General features: G+C 27.0%; 1 protein-coding gene and 1 long non-coding RNA gene across 2 annotated transcripts in view; both read left to right on the top strand.

The window, feature by feature from the left end:
• The first annotated feature begins 205 nt into the window (after positions 1-205).
• On the top strand, positions 206-2,512 carry LOC111627999. The gene is made up of 4 exons (XR_002757102.1): positions 206-246; positions 1,583-1,624; positions 2,186-2,245; positions 2,475-2,512. It is a non-coding gene; the product is annotated as an uncharacterized LOC111627999 (long non-coding RNA).
• Positions 2,513-5,107: 2,595 nt separating this feature from the next.
• The window catches only part of LOC111628003 (TNF receptor-associated factor 4-like), a 146,890-nt gene continuing 132,550 nt past the window's right edge, over positions 5,108-19,447 (top strand). The window contains exon 1 of the mRNA XM_023371715.1: positions 5,108-5,378. Coding sequence (XP_023227483.1) covers positions 5,236-5,378 — 143 coding nt within the window. The 5' untranslated portion in view covers positions 5,108-5,235. The remainder of the gene's footprint in view (positions 5,379-19,447) is intronic.

The following is a 19,447-nucleotide window of genomic DNA, read 5'->3' as shown; positions in this document are numbered from 1 at the left end:
TTTTATGCCCACAGATTAATTTTTAAAATTTGGATACTTGGAATCAAACGCGTGATTGATGAATGCCGATTAAAGACAGCTCCTTCATCATTTAAGAAATTAATTCTGTTTATAAGTATACAATTAATTATAATTCAATTTTATACAAAAATATAATCCCTCTACGAAGTCTTAAATGATAATTACTCGAAAATAATCAACATTAAACATTAACGATGCTCTTTGTCTTCCTCACATTGGAGAGAGGTAGAAAATAGTTTCCTTCTTCCATTTCTTTATTCTTATAATCAGGATTTATATTAAACAGATAAAAAGTATAATAAAAATTTAATTAAACATAGTTAATTCTATTTTAAGTGATTTAAACACGTCGAGAATAAGTTTGAAAGATGAATTGCTTTATTCAGTGTGAAATGAGTCATAAATATCAAACAAGCAGTTCCACCCCTCATATGAAAGGTTTAGGAGAAGTGATAAGGAAAGTTTTCACGTTTAGGATAAGTTTTAATGGACGAATGGGGAGGATTATGATCACTCTTTCGAATTTTTAATAAACTCCCTCAAAATTGCATAATCATTAAAGGCGCGTAAAGTTAGGAATTTCTCTTTCGTCAATAATTAAACATCGAATTCTGCTCTATTTATCTTGGATTTAGATAAATTACGAAATTTAATGGAGATTATTTCTAGGTGGAAGGATAATTAAGCTATCTAAAATTAAATGTTGCACAGAAAAATATCAAAATATTGCTGTATAATACACAGAAAGCCATTAATTTATACGTTGTCAATCTTCTCTGTGCTCCAAATTCCTCATTTTGGCATCACTTTCGTTTTAAAAATTAACATACATGTAGATTTCTAGAAAGTAAAAATAAACTTACTATTCAACGAAGCGATTTATACACCCAAAACTGTCGAAAATATAACAGATTAAGCTTATAATCCATTTTAAAAAAGTTAAATTCTTTATTTATAATTCTAATCATCAAGCTAAAATAATCAAATTAATGAAGAAAGATGCCTCAAAATTATATTTTGTAGACAGGAAATAATCCGTATATTAATTTAATTTTTATAAATATAATATAATTAATAAATAGGAGAGCCAAATTATCTATTTCTACAATAGCATCTTCCATTGAATGTGATTTTAGGAGGAGAAAAACAAAAATAAAATGATTATTTGTGAAGTTTAAGCTATTAAATTTATCAGAACTTTTTATATAAAATCAATATATTTTGGAAAATTTTAAACTTTTTTGGAAGAGTTTCTTACTATAAATCATTATAAATCCATTTGATGTTCACGTAATGGTTGAATGGGTTTGATCTGATCACGTCTCTGCTATGGTTACATCTGTTCGAATTCCATAATCTATGGTTACTTGAATGAAACTTCAAGCAGAAATTCATGGTCTGGAGCTTTCTAAACATATTTTTCTTCTTAAATTTCTCATACACGAGCACATAAAATCATATTTTTATCAAATTGTATGCAATTTAAAGAGTATAAATTATATTTTTAAACATTTTCTTTAAACTTTACGTATCATAATTATCTCACAATCTCCTTTCACAGTAAATTACCGTGACTTTTTGATCAAGTAAAATTGTTTAGAATGTAAGTATAATTAGATAAAGTTTAGTTCTTTATATTAATTAATTCAAATAGTTAGCGTAATAAAGATTTATATCAAAACAAAATAATGAAAATCCAATTTATAGCTTGTAGCTAGAATTTTAATTTTGTTTTGGAAACTATAACGAAAAAATAATTAAATTAAAAAAATACAATTTAATTTGTTATTTTTTGTTTAAATTATATTTCGAAACGTTTCTGTCGTATTCATTAAAGATAAATCGATGTTGTAAGTGATTAACATCAGTAAGAGAATTTCGAAATTAGAATTAATATTTTTAAAAAAAATTAATGTGTAAATGAAAATATATTTTAATTATTATTGTTTGAACTTTTTAAATGTATATTTTATTAGTAAAATTATACAGTTTCAATTAACCGAAATGAATTAATGAAATTCCAAGATGTAATTTGTAACTAGAATCATAAATTTTAGTACTTCTAATGGCAAAACTATTCAATTTTATTTGAAAAGTCTACTTTAATTTGTGGTTTATTAAATAATAAAATAATTAATGTATATTTTCAAATATCTTTCAACAGAAAAATACATTTTCTAAAGATGCTGCAAGAGTTTAAAAGAGAGATTGCAGATGATAAAATGTGAGTCAAAGGCCTCCTAATTTTGAAATTTTTAATTATTTAAGTTGTTCTAAAATTGCATTTTATTAGTAACAACATAGTATTTAAATAAGGAACCGTTTCTATTTAATACTCGTACTTGTCTACTTTTTTCAATTAAAAACATGACAAAATAAAAAATATTTTATCGTCCTTCTAGTAAACTATTTCAAGTTACATTTGCCTAAAATTTCTACTTTTATGCCCACAGATTAATTTTTAAAATTTGGATACTTGGAATCAAACGCGTGATTGATGAATGCCGATTAAAGACAGCTCCTTCATCATTTAAGAAATTAATTCTGTTTATAAGTATACAATTAATTATAATTCAATTTTATACAAAAATATAATCCCTCTACGAAGTCTTAAATGATAATTACTCGAAAATAATCAACATTAAACAGTAGAAAAATTGCAATTTTAATGTTATCAATCATTCGTGTATTTTTTTCGTCTTTATAACATAATTTTTTATATTTTTAAAAACATTTTAACGATTTCTATTCTTATTAATCGTATAATAATCTTTAAAACTTGCTTTAGAAACTATAAACAAGATCCTAAATTTAAAATTTCTTGATTAATAATTTAATTTAATTTAAATAATTAATATTCTATAAAATTAACGAGTCAAATGCTTGTTATACGGTTAAATATAAATTATAATTAATAAATAAAAATGTTTACCTAATTTACTGTTTAGAACTATTAAATTAATATTGAAATAATATGATTTAAAATGTTACAACAAATAGAAGACGATGATAAAAAAGATGCGAATAAGATGACGGAGATTAAATATAATCTACAGCATCTTCTTCACATACAAAGATAGAAATTGCTGTATCTTAATAAATTAATAATTAATTCAATACGAAAAAATATTTTAAAATCTTAAAAAATAATATATTCTTTTTATTTTTTATAACTTTATTACGTTTACTTTTAAGATTGTACTTTAAACAAAAAAGTATACTTTAATTCCTACATTTTTAAGAATTATTTTTATTATTTTTTAACATTTCTATTATACAAACAATGAAAAAATTATTATAAAAAATTAAATAATTGTGTGATAAAATTAATAGCGTATTTTACAACTTTAAAAAATACAATAAAAAAGTAAATTTTTATATTATAAATTAAATAAATAATCTCAAAAAATTTTTCAAAAATATATTCAAATATTCGACAGAAATTTATAAATATTATAAATTATTTCATTTATTTGATTTTAGTTCATAAATAGAAATGTTTATACAGCTTTTAAATTTAAATAAATTTATGAAAAAATTCTATTTATACAGCTGCAAAAATAACGAATAATTTATTTAATATTTTATTTTCTCTAGTAAGAAATTTAACTGTTACAAAATGACATAATATTAAAGAAAATTCTGCGTGTTTTTTAATGTAAAATTTATATTAAACACGGGAGTTTTTTTAAAAAAGAGAGAGAAAGAATTCTTTTCTACATTTGTTTCTTATCAGATTGCAATTCAGAAAAACAATTACATTAAGATGTTGCCTGATATTTTCATTGATCATAAATGTTTTTCTTATAGATAAACAATTTACTTCATGTCATTTAAATACTTTATACCGGAAATATAATCCGTTTTTGTATATTTGAAAATTTAAAATATAAAATAATGTTTCTCCATTCATCTTCCACTCATCAATTTATTGCTTTCTTCCTATACAATTTTTTATAATAAATTCTTCCTTATCCATGTAGAAAATTTATATTTCTAGGATAATTTCTGATAGATTATTTCATGAAAAATTATTAAATTATTCTTATTATCATAAATTTAAAAATATACCTTAATCATAAAAAAGAGAAAAAATAATTTAAGTATGAAAATTTATGATAAATCATCTAAATATATTTATTATATAATAAAATCCTTTATAATTTATTACGTAACTATTCAAAAATTTAGTTAATTCATTTATTATTATGAAAATAAAATTGATTTTAATATACGGACGAGAAGATAAATTGGAGGATACGCTTCCAATAATTGAATATTTTAATTTTAAATTTAAGAATGTTTTTGATTTATACATCTAGAATTATATTATATCTAGATTAATAATATTTCGGGTTAATTGTACATAAATTTTATTAAAAGTCAAAATTTCGCCGTTAGTAAAAATATTAGTAATGGTGGCTTTCCTGTCAAGCTCTGAGTTATGAGGAGAAGACAACTTTACAGACGTTTCTATATAAAATTTTATGGGGAATAAAATACATTTTATATGTTTTCTAAATTTGAAATTTTAGTCGTTTCTAGATTTTTTGATCGGGAAAAGTCTTTTCTCGTCAATTCTTATATTTTTCGATTTTTACTATAAAATACAAGCTGACAATTGGTTCGATCTTACGAGAAAGCGCAGGCAATAACGTTAAATTCCATAAATAGAAAAAATGTGACATTCTCGTATGCTTCAGATGAAAAAGAAACATCCTGGGATGATTGAATATTTTTTATCCGCAGATACTGGCATGAAAATACTCAATAATACTCAACCGAAACGAAATCGTTCTCTTTGATATCGCAGTAATGATTCAGTAAAGTGAGCATTTTATTTATCTTTTTTCTCCGAGAGCGTGTTACGTTGTTGGCCCGTATTTATTACATTCTGGACAAATGTTTGCTCAGATGCGTCTACAAATAATGCGTGTTTATCGTAATTTAACGGCATTATAAGAAGAATAAAACGTAGTACGTACCCGATAGGATTTGACTGTTTTAGTTAGTCCACCGACGGATAGATGGCGCTGATAGCAAACGTAGGAAAATCACCCCTTGTCCAGTTGAAGAGGGTATGCAAACAGAAAGAGAAGACGAAATGATTTACGTGACTGTTCCTATTGGTCTCGGACCTCCGTACCTGTGGCTTACTCTATCGATGAAGGAGTAGAAAGATCAGAACGTGGCATGAGGTGAATCGAGTAGGGAATGCCTGGCCACGCTATCGAGTTCCGTTCGGCATTGAAACGTCGCTATACCTGTCCTCTGTGTCGCCTTCCGATGAGGGAACCTGTCAGGATTACTACTTGCGGGCACAGGTTCTGTGACACCTGCCTTCAGGATTATCTCAGGTGAGAGATTAGTCAGATGAGGGTTATTTCAGATGACGTAAACGAAGGTCGATTGAAAGCCGGTGGCATTTTTTCCAATTGACACTTCTAAATATGGTTAAAACTTTAGCGCTCTCGTCTAATGCCTGGCTAAATAATTCATCCCGTAGAGGTAACCGAATGAAACGAGATTGCTTATTAGCATTTAAAGGTTAATTTTCATGCAAACACTTTAAACCCGTAGTCGTTGAAAATTTCACGCTATTATTTAAAGTGTCTTCATACCACATTTATACCTTTATACGAAGTATTCAATTTCATTTTCAAATATTCGGTTTAACTGTTGATAATTTTAAGTCTCTTACACGCCAATAAAATTATTTAAGAGTCTTCTTACAAAAAATACAGTAATACACGTGGTTGAAATATTTAAAAAGTTGAGCTGTATACAAATAACAGATGGCGCTGTTTAAAAATAACATTTAAACTTGCTTAGTACATCAATTTAAATTAAAAATTTTATTTACTTTGATTATAATAAATATTTTTAAGCATTTAGAAATTGTTTTAATGCCTTTATTAGATATTTAAATTTAATTATTTGCTACTGAATGGGTTTATTACCAGGAGGCGCTATAATCGGTAGTTGGATTTAGAATGACGTCAAGACCGCTTTTATGTATCAAAAAATTATTAATGCAAATTTTTAAACAATTAATTGAAATGAAAAAATTATTTAGCTTTTACGCGTTATATAATTCTAAAATGTTTTAGAAACGTTTAAATATTTAAAACAAACACTCAATTCTTAATTTGTTATTATTAAATGTATTTGGCATTGCGAGATGTCCGGAATAGAACTGAAAACAAAGCGTGAAATTTCTGAATATTTTGCTTGGCTGATAACAGGTTAGAAAATATATAATTTCTGGTTAAAAATAAAAGAAAAAATTTTTAAAGATTTGCCAGTAAGCTTTAAAATCACTATCTTTACGCTTAATAATTTTGAAAATGAAAGTTTTCTGTAAAATATCGACGACATCGGTTTTCAATTTCTCCAACACTCTACTAATGCACGGTTAAGTGTACTTATTGCGAGAGAAACAACGGCGGAAAAGTTATATCAAAGGATCCGTGAGCTGAGCTTGTCACCAAGGATGAATGATATTATTTTGTTAGCGTTAGAAAAAAGAATTTAATTACAGTACTGAAATATAGTCTCCGCCTCTTGGTGGTGACCAGACCCTAAACACCGGAGTTCGATCGGGGGTTCGCGCCTCACTCGGACGAGCTGGCAGCTGGAGTTTTTTCCGGGTTTTCCTCCTAGCCAATAACGCCCGAATAGGGGCCAGCTTTCCCTGCAAGTCCTCCCGGAAGGCATTCTGTCTCCCTTTCTCGCAAGGGTCGTCTCTTATAAGACCGGCTTTGGTCACGTAGTGACCTCTCTCCTGTCTTCCTCGGATCTTCTATAAGACCACCTCTTCCTCACTGTTTCTTCCGGAGTGAATAGCGACAAGCTGGGCACTCCTCTATCGGCGATGGAATGGAATGGAATGGAATGTACTGAAATATAATGTTAACCGAAGAATAATGGAATGTGTTATTCAAAAAAGTGTCAGCAGTATCAGGTTTAATTTTTTAAGTATTAAATCTTAATGAAATAAATTTTGAAGTTTAGTTGTAACATTTATTATTATCGTTTCTGCGTGAAGAGTTGAAGAATATTAATTCTCGTGTAAAAGATGGTGACTATATAACTGTTATTATTTGAAATTTCAAAAGAGAAGAGTTCTGTTATTTTGAAGAACGTGATGATTTAGTTACCGTACCTTCTCGCATATAGGACGAGGTGTGACTTTAAAGATCAAAATAAAGAAAATTAGATTTATTAATTCAATTCTAATTTTATTTCGTTTAATCGCAAATAAAATATCAAATGATCGTAAATACACACATTGTCCCGCAAAAATTACTGGCATTTTAAACTTTACGGAAAAATCTTGTAAAATCGACAACATAATTTGTTCGCGTAATGCTGGACAATCGGGAACCTTTTTTGCCAATTTTTTACAGTCGAATTCACTCTTCGTCGATTACACTTACGAGCTTCTCCGAATTTTGATTTCCAAATAATAATATGTTTTCACGTGGGAATGAAATAAAACTTATATCGGGCTCCCGTGTAATTTTGCAATTCAATTCAAAAGCTTTGCTTTTCCTGTTGCTATTTATCTTTACTCATGACAATACACAGGAACGATTCAAACGATCCACATAAAATACTTTGGTTTTTAAACACCAGAGGTGAGAATCCGGTAAAAATGCCAATACACAGTTTACAAAAATTATTGAAAAAACGGAAAGAATCCTTCGCTCGCGCGTATAGGACGACCTAGGTTTTTGAAGCAGTGAAAAATGAATAAAAACCTCGTCTTACATGCGAGTAAATACGATTTATTAACTTTCGAAAATAGAATATTCTTTTATACAGCCTAATTATAATTTATTCTTTTAAATTCATATGTTTATTGAATAGAAATGAGATTGAATAACTTAATTTTTAGATTTATATAAATTATATGTACATGAAATTTTATATAATAATTTTACAATGTTTAAAAATTGTGTAGTTTGTTAGGAAAAATTGAATAAAGGGTAGACTATGGACTTTTTTTGGAGTGTAAATGAAGTGGCAATTACAGAAAAATTTTCGCTTCGAGTTAACGAGTCTTTGATTAGTAATAAACAACGTTTACGTATGATCTATAAATGTATTTACATGACAATGTAAGCTAAAAAGCATACAATATGACATCTTTGTAGATTTAGCTGTACAGAAATGCTGTTATAATGCAAAAATTAAATATTAACTATGCCCTATGGAAATAGAAAATTACAAAATATTTTTAATTGGCTCAAATTCTTACATCCGAAATTTATTAATAAACTTTTCTTTACAAAATACGATTTCGGGTAACAAAATCTTTGCCATTTGAACCGCAAGCGACAGAAATATTTAACAAGAAAATAACAAACAAACGTGTTTAGGTTCAGAAAATATTAAATTGATTTTTGTCAACTAAATTCACAGTAAATTTAATTCTTTTACATTATATTTTATCGACTCTTCTGCTTCGTTCTGCTATTTTTCTAGGAAACGTCATGCTATATAAAATATTAATAATCCAACACACGAAATACATAATCCATTTAAGAGAGAAATGAAACTAGAAAACATCTTCATTTAATGAGTGAGAGTTTTAATATTTAGAAGCATTGAAGTGAAAAGTAATTTAGTTAGAAATTCCTTTCATAATGTTAATGTATGCCTCGATTTTCTTGATAACTTTGTAGTTGTTTTGCTAAATATATGTAATTGTAATCATAATAAAAAGCCCATAAGTCCAATAATATATATTAATGTAAAAACCCAATAATAAACCAATTAGCTAAATTGTAAGATAAACTTCAGTGAATACCTTTTTAATAGGTAGCTCGATGGAAATCGAAATATTGTTTGGAAATATTAATTATTATTTTATTATTTTTTAAATGTATAAATATGATAAATTTTTCACTGTTTTATTTACCTTATTAATAGAATCTTAATTATAGGGAATGATTTTAAACACGCAACATATTAAGCTACAAAAGCAATCACACACTTACTCTTTACAATTAACGTATCATTACTGGAGGAATTTTCTAGTTTAGCTTCTCAGTTATAGCAATTATAGATCCTACACGATCATAAATTCTCCTAACTCTTACATTATTTTTAATGAAATAAAATTAAGAATTATCAGTAATGTGGGATTTTTCAATTTTATTAAAATATACAAGCACAATATAGTCTTTTAATTAAAGATAGATTATTTTAAAACTTATCAGAATTATCTGAGACGAAATTAGAAAGATGAGACTATTTATTTAAACTTTTAGTTCATTGCCAATTATCCGTATCAATAGAAAGTTAAAGTCGAAATGAGAATTTATATAAGCTCATCCAAAATGAACGTTGTGTTTTAATTGATGGGGATTATTCCAGCTGATGTTTAGATTCCTTTTGTTGATAGGTTACAATCGATTTAAATATTTATTGATTACAATACAGTATTTACATTATGAATCTCACGAATATCAGATACACAGTATTTAAGAATTTTTTTAAAAAAGTTATAAATTTAAGTTGGAAGAAAAACAGATTATTTTAGAAATTTATGTATTTTTCAATGGTTTTGTATCTCATTTTTTATTCAGTTAGGAGAAACTTTATATTGTAACAATGGTAAAATGTAAAATTGCGTTTTTATAACAAGCGCAATCAAATTCGTATCTCTTATGTAATTTTTATCCATAATATCATTCTCACTCGCCATTTCTTGGAATAAATATTCGTGTTTTCTGGTGGTTGGCAGTAATTTGCATGTTATTTGACATCTTGCATTATTCTCTCGACTCATCGCATACCTTCGAGGCAATTTCTTTCCTCACAAATAGGAAATGTGGACAATGCTTCGCGCTTTCTGACAGGAATTATCACATGAATATATTTTAATATTACGGTCTCTTTTCGCTTTTATAAAACTCAATGAATATTTTAAACTGTATACGTATAAAAACTGTAAGAAAATTAATATTAAATCGCTTAAAACTTCTATTAAACGTTGATATTTTCGTATCGATAAATAGAAATGTAGTTCCTGTAAATCAGTCTTTCCCACACAATACTTCTGCTCAGCAGAGAAGAAAACATACAAAACATTTTTATGACGTGCATTTAAATTATTTATGTTTATTAAATTAAAAAAAGCTCAATAAAGAAGAAACTTAGCTTATTATTATTAAAGAATAATAATATAAAAAACTGAAATGAGTTAATTTTAAATAAAGATAATATTTATGCATCGAAATTGATAAATAGCGATATTATTTGATTATTTTGACTATTGATTAGCGATAAAATTAAATTAAATTAGAGAATATTTATAATATAAATATATAAATACATAAACATAGCAGTGTGATGTTAATCTGAAAATATTAAAATATAGAAAATTGCATAATTTTTTATATATTTTTAATTAGAAAAGCCAATTTATTCCAATTTCGTTAAAATATTACATATGATACTTTATATAAATTTTATTCTAGCCAAAAACAAAATTTTCCATATTATTTCTGGCACAAAAATCCATTATTTTTAAACCATAAAATAGACTCTCGAGTTAAATATTTACGACAAATTTTATGACTAGAAGCAATATTATTAAAAACATTTTTTTCTGAAAATATCTTAAAAGATAAAAAAACACATAAATAAAAAATAAATTGATGTTGGAATAAAGTTTAAATTTATCGAAATTTTATTGATATTTCTAAAATACTAACAAATTTATCAAATAAATTTATTTTAGTTCGATAAAATATAATAATAAATTCTTTTTATTTTATTATATTTTCTCCTGAAGCAAAATCTTTATATTAAGTAAATTTAGTAAACTTTTCTATTCAAACTTATTCGTAATTTTATCTTCGTTATTTTAAATTTGACAAATGTAAAGAATGCAAGAGAATAAATAATGTACATAATATTTGATGTTAATAAAACAGAATAACTTCAGTTATTATATCAATTTTATCAGTGGAACATTTTTTATTTGAGATAAAAATAAAAATACTTTTTCCTCATCAAAAATTATTTTTTTATCTTAGATAAAACTAAAATTCCTCTTCTTTTTCTTATTTTTTTCTTTTCCACTCATCTCCTCTCTCTCCTTCTTCTGCTCCTTTACCTTCTTCTATTACATGCATTAATCATTATTAATTTGTTACACATTATTAAAAATTGCAGCATCTTCTTTTGTCTTTTCTTTGAGTATTTTTTATTACATCGTTTTTAATTATTATATACTTTCACATAATTTTATTCGATAATTAATTCAAAATTCTTCTTCTCCCTTTTCTTCAACTCCTTCGACCTCTTGAGTATCGTTTAAGTACTCGAATGTAATTGTTTTAACATATCTACGTCAGATTTTCCTGTTTCTGGAGCTAGCCAGCAAATCACTACGACTATTTTTTTAGTGTTATTAATTCAGATTGTACCGTTTCTTCCTTTTAGATCCAAGTGTAAGAACCTTTAAGTGTAGTTTAGGGTTCTACACACGTTTTTTTATATATCTCAAGCCATTTAAATTGTCTTCTCCCTATTTTTAAAGATGTTATCTCTTTTCCAGCCGAAATTAGTGGATATACAAATTAGCTTGAAAGTCAGGTAACCGACTTAATTGGCTTATTTATATCTCAAGTAACTGACTTTCGATCCCCTGTGTATATTGTTTATTCGATGCTTCTTTGTGCAAGTTTTATGCATTTAATTTTCAAGAGTCAATTCTAATTTAAAATAAAATTAAATGTGCAATTAATTATATTTACATTAATTATATTTTTACTTCTATATAAGTTGACTCTTTCATTTAAACTTATAGAAAAATATTTATTGCAATGTTATTTCCGTGAAAATATATGTTAAATATTTTTGAAAGATTTGAAAATTGTCTTTCAACAGAGAATAGAATTCATTTGATGGGGTTTTAAAGAGGTTATGATCGATTCTAGATAATGGAGATTTTCAGGAAACTTAAGCTACAAAAGACGACTCTAAGAGACAATTTCTACAAAGTAAAATTGATAAATTGTATATGATATTTTAGCAAATAAATATAACATTTATTTATTAAAATTTATTAATTATATTTGTATTAACTTCGAATTGTATTGACTCTAAGTCCATAAATCAGTTTCCAAATTTTTGTTTAAATCTTCGACTCAATGATTTTCAGTATAGAAATTTGTTTATTTTTTTATCTTTCTGGAAGTGGATTTATTAAATTATAGTTTGAATCCATCTTTCGTGTAAAATCATAGATATATTTTACAGTTAGTCTTTTCTTATCTTGTTAAGAAAGTTAAACCATTATAAAATCAAGAAAAATGTCGTGTGTAAACGTTAAAATGGAAAATTTTTTACTTGAAAATACACAATATGCACTGTAAATTAGTAATATTTATCTTGAATGACAAATGGATGCATTCTCTTTGCATGCTCTCGGCATCTTCATCGAAAATGCTTAAGAGAATAAAAAGAAAGCAGCATCCTTTCATCCATATGCATCATTATTTGCATACTCTTAGCATCTTCACCAAAGATGCTCTTTTTCCATTAATCAGCATCTTCAGACCGAAAACTTAATACAATTTAAATATAATGTATGTTTTTTGACAAATCTAGTTACTATCCTCGAATTTTCGACAAGATGATGAATGCATCTTACCTTGATCCTCTTATATACATCACATCTTAGGTCACGATTGCATCTTTATTTTATATACAACTTACAAGTTGTTTTGTAGTAATTTTATCAATGATAAAATAAATATTTGGAATCTAGATCTAATTATAAGCTCGATATAAATATATATTTTCATTCTAAATACACGCTATCACGAGTAAGATAAACATCTCCTGGCAAAATGCTAACCAAAATTGAAAGTAATTTATATGCTAATGAGTATGATCAAAATGTTTAAGAATTATTTTCCTACTCTGTATCTCAGGAGTGAGATAAATATTTTATATTTTTCTTAGATTTATCCTATTAATTATTCCAAGTTATCTACCGTATATTATTATTTATTTTCGAAAATTAAATTTAAAAATTGCTCTGAAAGTTAGAAAATTAAAAATAAATATATAATTCTTATTTAATATGTATATATTTTAATTTTCTTCTCGGTCTATAATCATAAAAGAGGTGACCATTTTACTATGGTTATATATCAAATTACTCTGAAGATAAACGACATATCTTGACATTTTCCATGAAAATAACTTGAATAAATCTAAAAAAAGTGTTATTTTGAAAACTTAGTTTGTATAAGTGATGGACTTTTGTATTTATAATAGTGTTTAGAACTGTAGCTGTTTTCCTCCCCTTCTCTAAAATGTTCGAAGCTAAATTGATACCAACTGTAACAGGAGACCACTAGGAATAATTCAGTAAACTTCAACAATATTATGCAGATAAAGATTATTCTATAAAAAGATATAAAGTCAAATTAAGTTTTCACTTTCTGTATGTAACTACGTAATGAAACGAAACTTTCGACTTCATCTTTTTTATGATATGCTGTACACGAGATACTGATTTTATAGATAAACATATGGAGATTGTCATTGATAAAGAAGGAAAATCATTAGTTTAAGTCTCTTGTAAGAGTAAAAATCTATCAGGAACATAACTTGTAAATGCTTCATATAGGAATAATTAATTCAATTATTATTGTATAAATTCTTTGATCCGTAGCTTACAAGAAAAACTTGCTAAAGGTCTATCAGATCCCTACTTAAGGCTGTATCTTTAATACAGGCTGTTAGCCTTAATAATCTAGCCTTAATTTATATTAAGGCTATAGCCTTAATATAAAATACATAATGTAACTGTAGCCTTAACGAAGAAACAAAACATTGCCATTAAAAATACTCATTTAATTTGCAAAATGATCCAATTTATTGACAATTTTAGATATAATTCATCGTACAGGATGGCCCAACAGTCAGTTAATATACGCGTTCTGTTAACAAAGCCCAATTAACCTGTTCATAATAAGATTTCTCCTGTTCAAAGTAATATACACGGTTAATTAACTGACTTAGAAACCACCGTTTGTATTAATTAATAAATCCCCGAAGAGTATAAATAAATAAAAAAATCCCTACAGAATTTACCTAGTTTCCTGTAGTGGAAACATGACTGAAGAGTTGAAAAAATTGAAAAATTCCATCCCTTCAGATCGAATTATTATTATAAATTTAGTAACACCTTTAAACTAAATCGAAATTTTAAAGAGAAAATATTCGCGATATCAAATATCAAAGAATTTCTCACGAATCGATTTTCTCACTCTACAGATTTTATTCTTTTCAATTTTCTCTCTTCATAAAAGAAGAAGGAGGAGGAGAAGGCGAGGAGGAAGAGCAGAAGAAGAAGATGAATTTAAATAATATGTAATAGAACACTTTAAACAGATTTTTCTAGATAAATAATAATCTGGCATTTTTCCAGATTGGTGAAATAATAAAGTGTTATATTGCTTCTTGAAATGATAATGGATACTCTCCTTGATGGTGCCATATTCATCTCTTGTTAAAATCCTTGTCGTTGGAAAGAAGTTTGCTATTTATCTTGAAAGATATTGCTTTACTCGTGTTATTATAGACATTACATTATTTATTTTTTTTACTTGTCGTAGCATCTAACTTGCTCTAAAGTTTCAGAAATAAGTTTTCTCTTCACCTATATTCAGGAAATTGCTTAGGATTTTCTGGCATGACTGAATTTTTCGGTTGAAAAGTGTTGTTGAAATGTCATCCAATGAATCGGCATTTATGAATCGAATTATCTGTATTGAGTTGTGCGGATTGTATGGCTGATTTCTGTGGAGAAATTATGTTTTTAAAATTATTTTTAAAAGTTAAAAGGTAAAAATATCAATTTCTAATTAAAATTCAGTGAAACTGTAAAATTTTCGTCTTTTAGCGTTTGTACTTAAGAAAGTAAATCCTGATACGGACACTAAGGGCGTAATTTAACAATTTTTTATTAAACAATGATTAAAGGAAACTTAATAAGTAGTTATAAATGAAATAATTTAAACTTACGATTAAAATGAACATTTACGACTAATAGAATTGTTTGGTCACTGAAATAACGCGCCCTGATGATATTTTAAAACTCGGTCATTCACAAAGATTCCAAATGTTTTTTTAAAATATTATCAATAACAAGTTTTGATTAAATTTTGCTCTGAATATTAATATAGATATATAAATGTATCTATATAAATTGAAATAAAGAAACCTTTATTGTTGTATATATAAATTTTTGCTTGGGAAATTCGGCGGTGGTAATTAATGATGGAAGAGAAGCGAAGATAAAAATATTAGTAGTTAGTTCATGATTTGTATTGACAATATAATAAGAAGTATTTTTCTTAGTCATTTGAAACTATCTTCGTTATTTCTTTACTTGACACATTGATCTAAAAAGAAGAAAAGAGAGGAACCAGATCGTTTTATAGACTCGGACTTACATTTTACGTACTTTCATGTCATTATTTATTTAATAAAACAAGAAAAAAGACAAACGAACTAGTCAAAGTCTATCCAAACCAAGAAGAATCGATATGTTGGATCGATGGTATTGCTGAAGGCATGTGTCTAGTCACATGGTTGCACGAGGAGAATAACAGAGAGTGTTGTTGCTTGGTAACGGTACATACGATTGAGTCTTTGAATGAAAGGAAAATCTCCTGGTATTCAAGATAATTTGTTTGAGAACAAATAAAACTCTACCTGTCATTCATCGCATGAACGAAGTTACATCGTGTGATGAAACTACAAACAATAAATGGATTCGCAGAAATTATTTCTGTAGCTTCCTTTTCTTAAACTACTTATGACAATTTCTACAGTCTTTTAGTTATTAATATTTAACTAGTTTTATCTCCGTTAATAAAAATGCTTCTTGAAACTTCATCTTTAAGTTCGCAGATATTCATTATATTAATCCATTAGAGAATAATAATAAGAAATTTTAATATTTCTATTATATATTTTTTTTATCAAGAATATAAAAGGAAACATTCCAATTCAGCATCGATATGGCTCGACTTTCCATCACGAGTGTGCAATAATTAAGAATGCGCTAAGAATTTTACCACACGTGTTTCGCAATTTCCACGTTTCAGAGAAACATTTATAATTTAAAATATAAATTATTAACATCTCTAGCGTGTTCTATAGGCCAATTAGATATACTCTTCATTCTACATTCAAGCATCTAAAGCTGTACTATCTCTACTGCCTAAGGCTTGCCACATTAAGGATAATGTTGATGGATGCATCCGATTACAGCATGATCATTATATAATGATGAGTAATGGGAATATTATTATATTCTAGATATAGTTCATTCTTTGTCTCCAGGGATTTTCTCGCTCTTGTATGATAATATGCCATCTACTGAACTAATAATGAAGTTATTTTGTATTCTATCTGCTTTTATTAAACAGAATTCTTGATTTTTTAAACGATAAAGCTTTAATCGCGTCTTTTCTTCTCTATTAAAGATATTTAAAGATAAACACAAACGACGGATGTGAACATCCTTTGAAGAAGCTAAAAATTTAGTTTACCAAGAGTTTTAATTAATAATCACACAAAAATAGTGTTTTTTATTGAAGGAAGGATACATTTTAGTTCAAGTTACAACGCAAAAACAGTTTTTAATAAGAGAAAAAAAATACCAAAACATCAAAGTGTACAGTATGAAGCACTCTTCAATCATCTTTAGAAAGGAGGCGAGTAGGCTACATCTTTACTGCTCCTCTACGAAAAAAAAAACTATCAACAAACACTCAGAGGTTAATTAGGGAGACTTGTCCTTCTAATTAGATGCTAGAAGATATCATTCTCTTTACGTTGGCACCACTGCGCTGCATCGAAAGTACAGTACATTCAAGCTACTGGAGATACTGCATTGTTTCTCACTTTGATAAGTCGATCTTGATACAAGGCTACAGGAAAAGTGTTTCGATGTTTAATAACAAAAACTTATCTGAATATCTAAAAGAAATGAATTAATAACGACGAGAAAGGAGCGATAATTAAAATTAAATTATGATTAATAAATGCATGCAGAAGAGAACTTTCTATATCTTTATTTTGAATATTTTATTTTAATTAAAGTTATTCTTAATTAAAATCACTCGTTTCAATTAGCGAAATGACCATCGCTCACTTTTAACAACTGTAGAATTTTGATTATCTTTAAATGTGCATTTTAAAAGCTTCTAGAATAAATTTATCTTTTGTAATAAAAATTCAATCTTCGTTGGCAATTTAGCAGCTTCGTATTTTAGCTCAGTATATATATGTTTTACTTAATTGAATAAAAGCTACTACCTTGCCCTACATTATCTTACAGTTGCCTCATTGTGGACCTGGCTGAGCTTATTACGGGCTTCATAAAAAGGCCAACTTAGTGCAACAGGAAAGAAACGGTAAAACAAATCTTACCGAGCCAAGTTATACAATATTATAATAATTTTTAAAACTCTTTTCGCCCCTTGGGCACTAACGGAGCCTCCATTAACAAGCCCATGGGTTCGGCCAGGCCTACAATGAAGCGGCCGGGTGGTGAGGGACGGAGCCCGACATATCCAGACGGACCACCCACCAAAAAATTCCTGAAGATTTTGGTTTTCGACCCGTCCGGATTCGATTTCGGATTTCCAGAGCGGTAGACTGCCACCTTAACCACTCGGCCATCCGGCCGTAACAATATTATAATCAAAAAAGATACGTTTGTAAGCATAATTTTAATATGTCCCGCAGCACAGATTAGAACATTTTTTTGCTCTAGGACAATTCAAAAATTCAAAATTTATTTTAAAATGTCATTTCTTTAACTAAAAGATTTATATGTAAATTATTTTCTACTCTAACTAATGTAACTCTAAATTTATTTTATTAACTTCAAATACATTTTATTGTTTTCTTAATTTTTTAAAAAATTTAAATTTATTTATTAAATATTCTAAATTAAATAAAGATATTTTTACATGAAATAATTTTTTGTGATTTTTATGTGAAAAATGTTTTTACTCACCAGAGGGCTACTACATTTATGATGAAAGACAAGGTCTAGAAACGTGTGTAGACGCGCGACTAAATATCCAGATGGCACAACGCGCTGATTGGTCAGCTGAATGACGTCAACCTACTAAAATCGGAAATGTTGATCGATCAGCCTAAACTTTGTATTGTTGTTGTTGTTGTTGTTGTTGTTGTTGTGAGAGCGGACAGACATTATATAATAGTTATAGACATTTCATCTAAAACTCGATAAAAGGCACTTATTTATAATTTCACTAGCTCTCGCGTGTATTGACATTAATTGAAAATTTTGCGATCATTTTAACATTAAACTAAGTTACGTGTTATCAAAGATTTTAATGCCGAGACATTTCTAAACATCAAGAAGTAAGTTTTATCTGTTTTGTATTTTTTAAGCTTTTTTTGTACATTTACTTTAATAATAAAATAATCAAAAACAACAAATATAAATTGCAAATTAAGTTTTTTTACATTCTTTATTAGACAATACAGTATTTTTAACCTTACAGAAACTTGTATTTAATGTTTTATATATATATATATATATTACAACAAAATATGCTAAGTGGAAATGCTGATTAGTTAACAATTTAATTTATGTAAAAAAGTATTTAAAAAGTATGAATTATATTTAGGCGAAAATAAATTTTCGCCTAAACATAATTCATACTTTTTAATGCATAATTGTTAAAACATTTTAAATAATAAGTTATTTTTTCTACAAATTCTCTAAGCCATTGGTTCGCTTTTCGAATCAAATCCCGTGAAAACTTAAATATAGATACTGGATATATATTTTTCTACGCAACCAGGTATACAGCACGTACGAGGCATCTAGAAATAGTTATTCATTAGTATGGTAATATTATTTTAACAAAAAATAAAAAGGATTAAAAAAATAGTTTACTATAAAAACATTACAGTACAAATGTAACATTACAGTACTTTTTCCTGGCACTTATATTGATAAACAATTTCCACGATGAAATGTATGGAAATTGGAAATTCTTATTTAAAACAAAAATAACATATTATATTCAAAGAAATTTAAATACTTACAGTATTATTAATTGCTAAATAATTTATACAAGAATTCTATACGTTTAATTTGAAAAATGGTCGTACAAATTTGATTAAACATATTTACAGATGGAAGTGGATACATGAAATTTCTGTAAATTTGAAAAGTATTGTTTCTTAACGCACGGATTTTGAACTGACATTAAAAAGCGCAAAATGTCTGTCGACAGAAAGAACTGTCAATTCTAACTAAAACATTTTTTTAAAAATTTCTGATAAGAGTAATCTATGGAGAATATTCTTTATTCAAAATTGTTCGACAACTTTT

Source organism: Centruroides sculpturatus, unplaced genomic scaffold (assembly GCF_000671375.1).
Source record: "Centruroides sculpturatus isolate CEXI.00-Female unplaced genomic scaffold, Cexi_2.0 scaffold486, whole genome shotgun sequence".
NCBI lineage: Eukaryota > Metazoa > Arthropoda > Arachnida > Scorpiones > Buthidae > Centruroides > Centruroides sculpturatus.
This window is presented reverse-complemented; position numbering and strand designations above follow the sequence as displayed.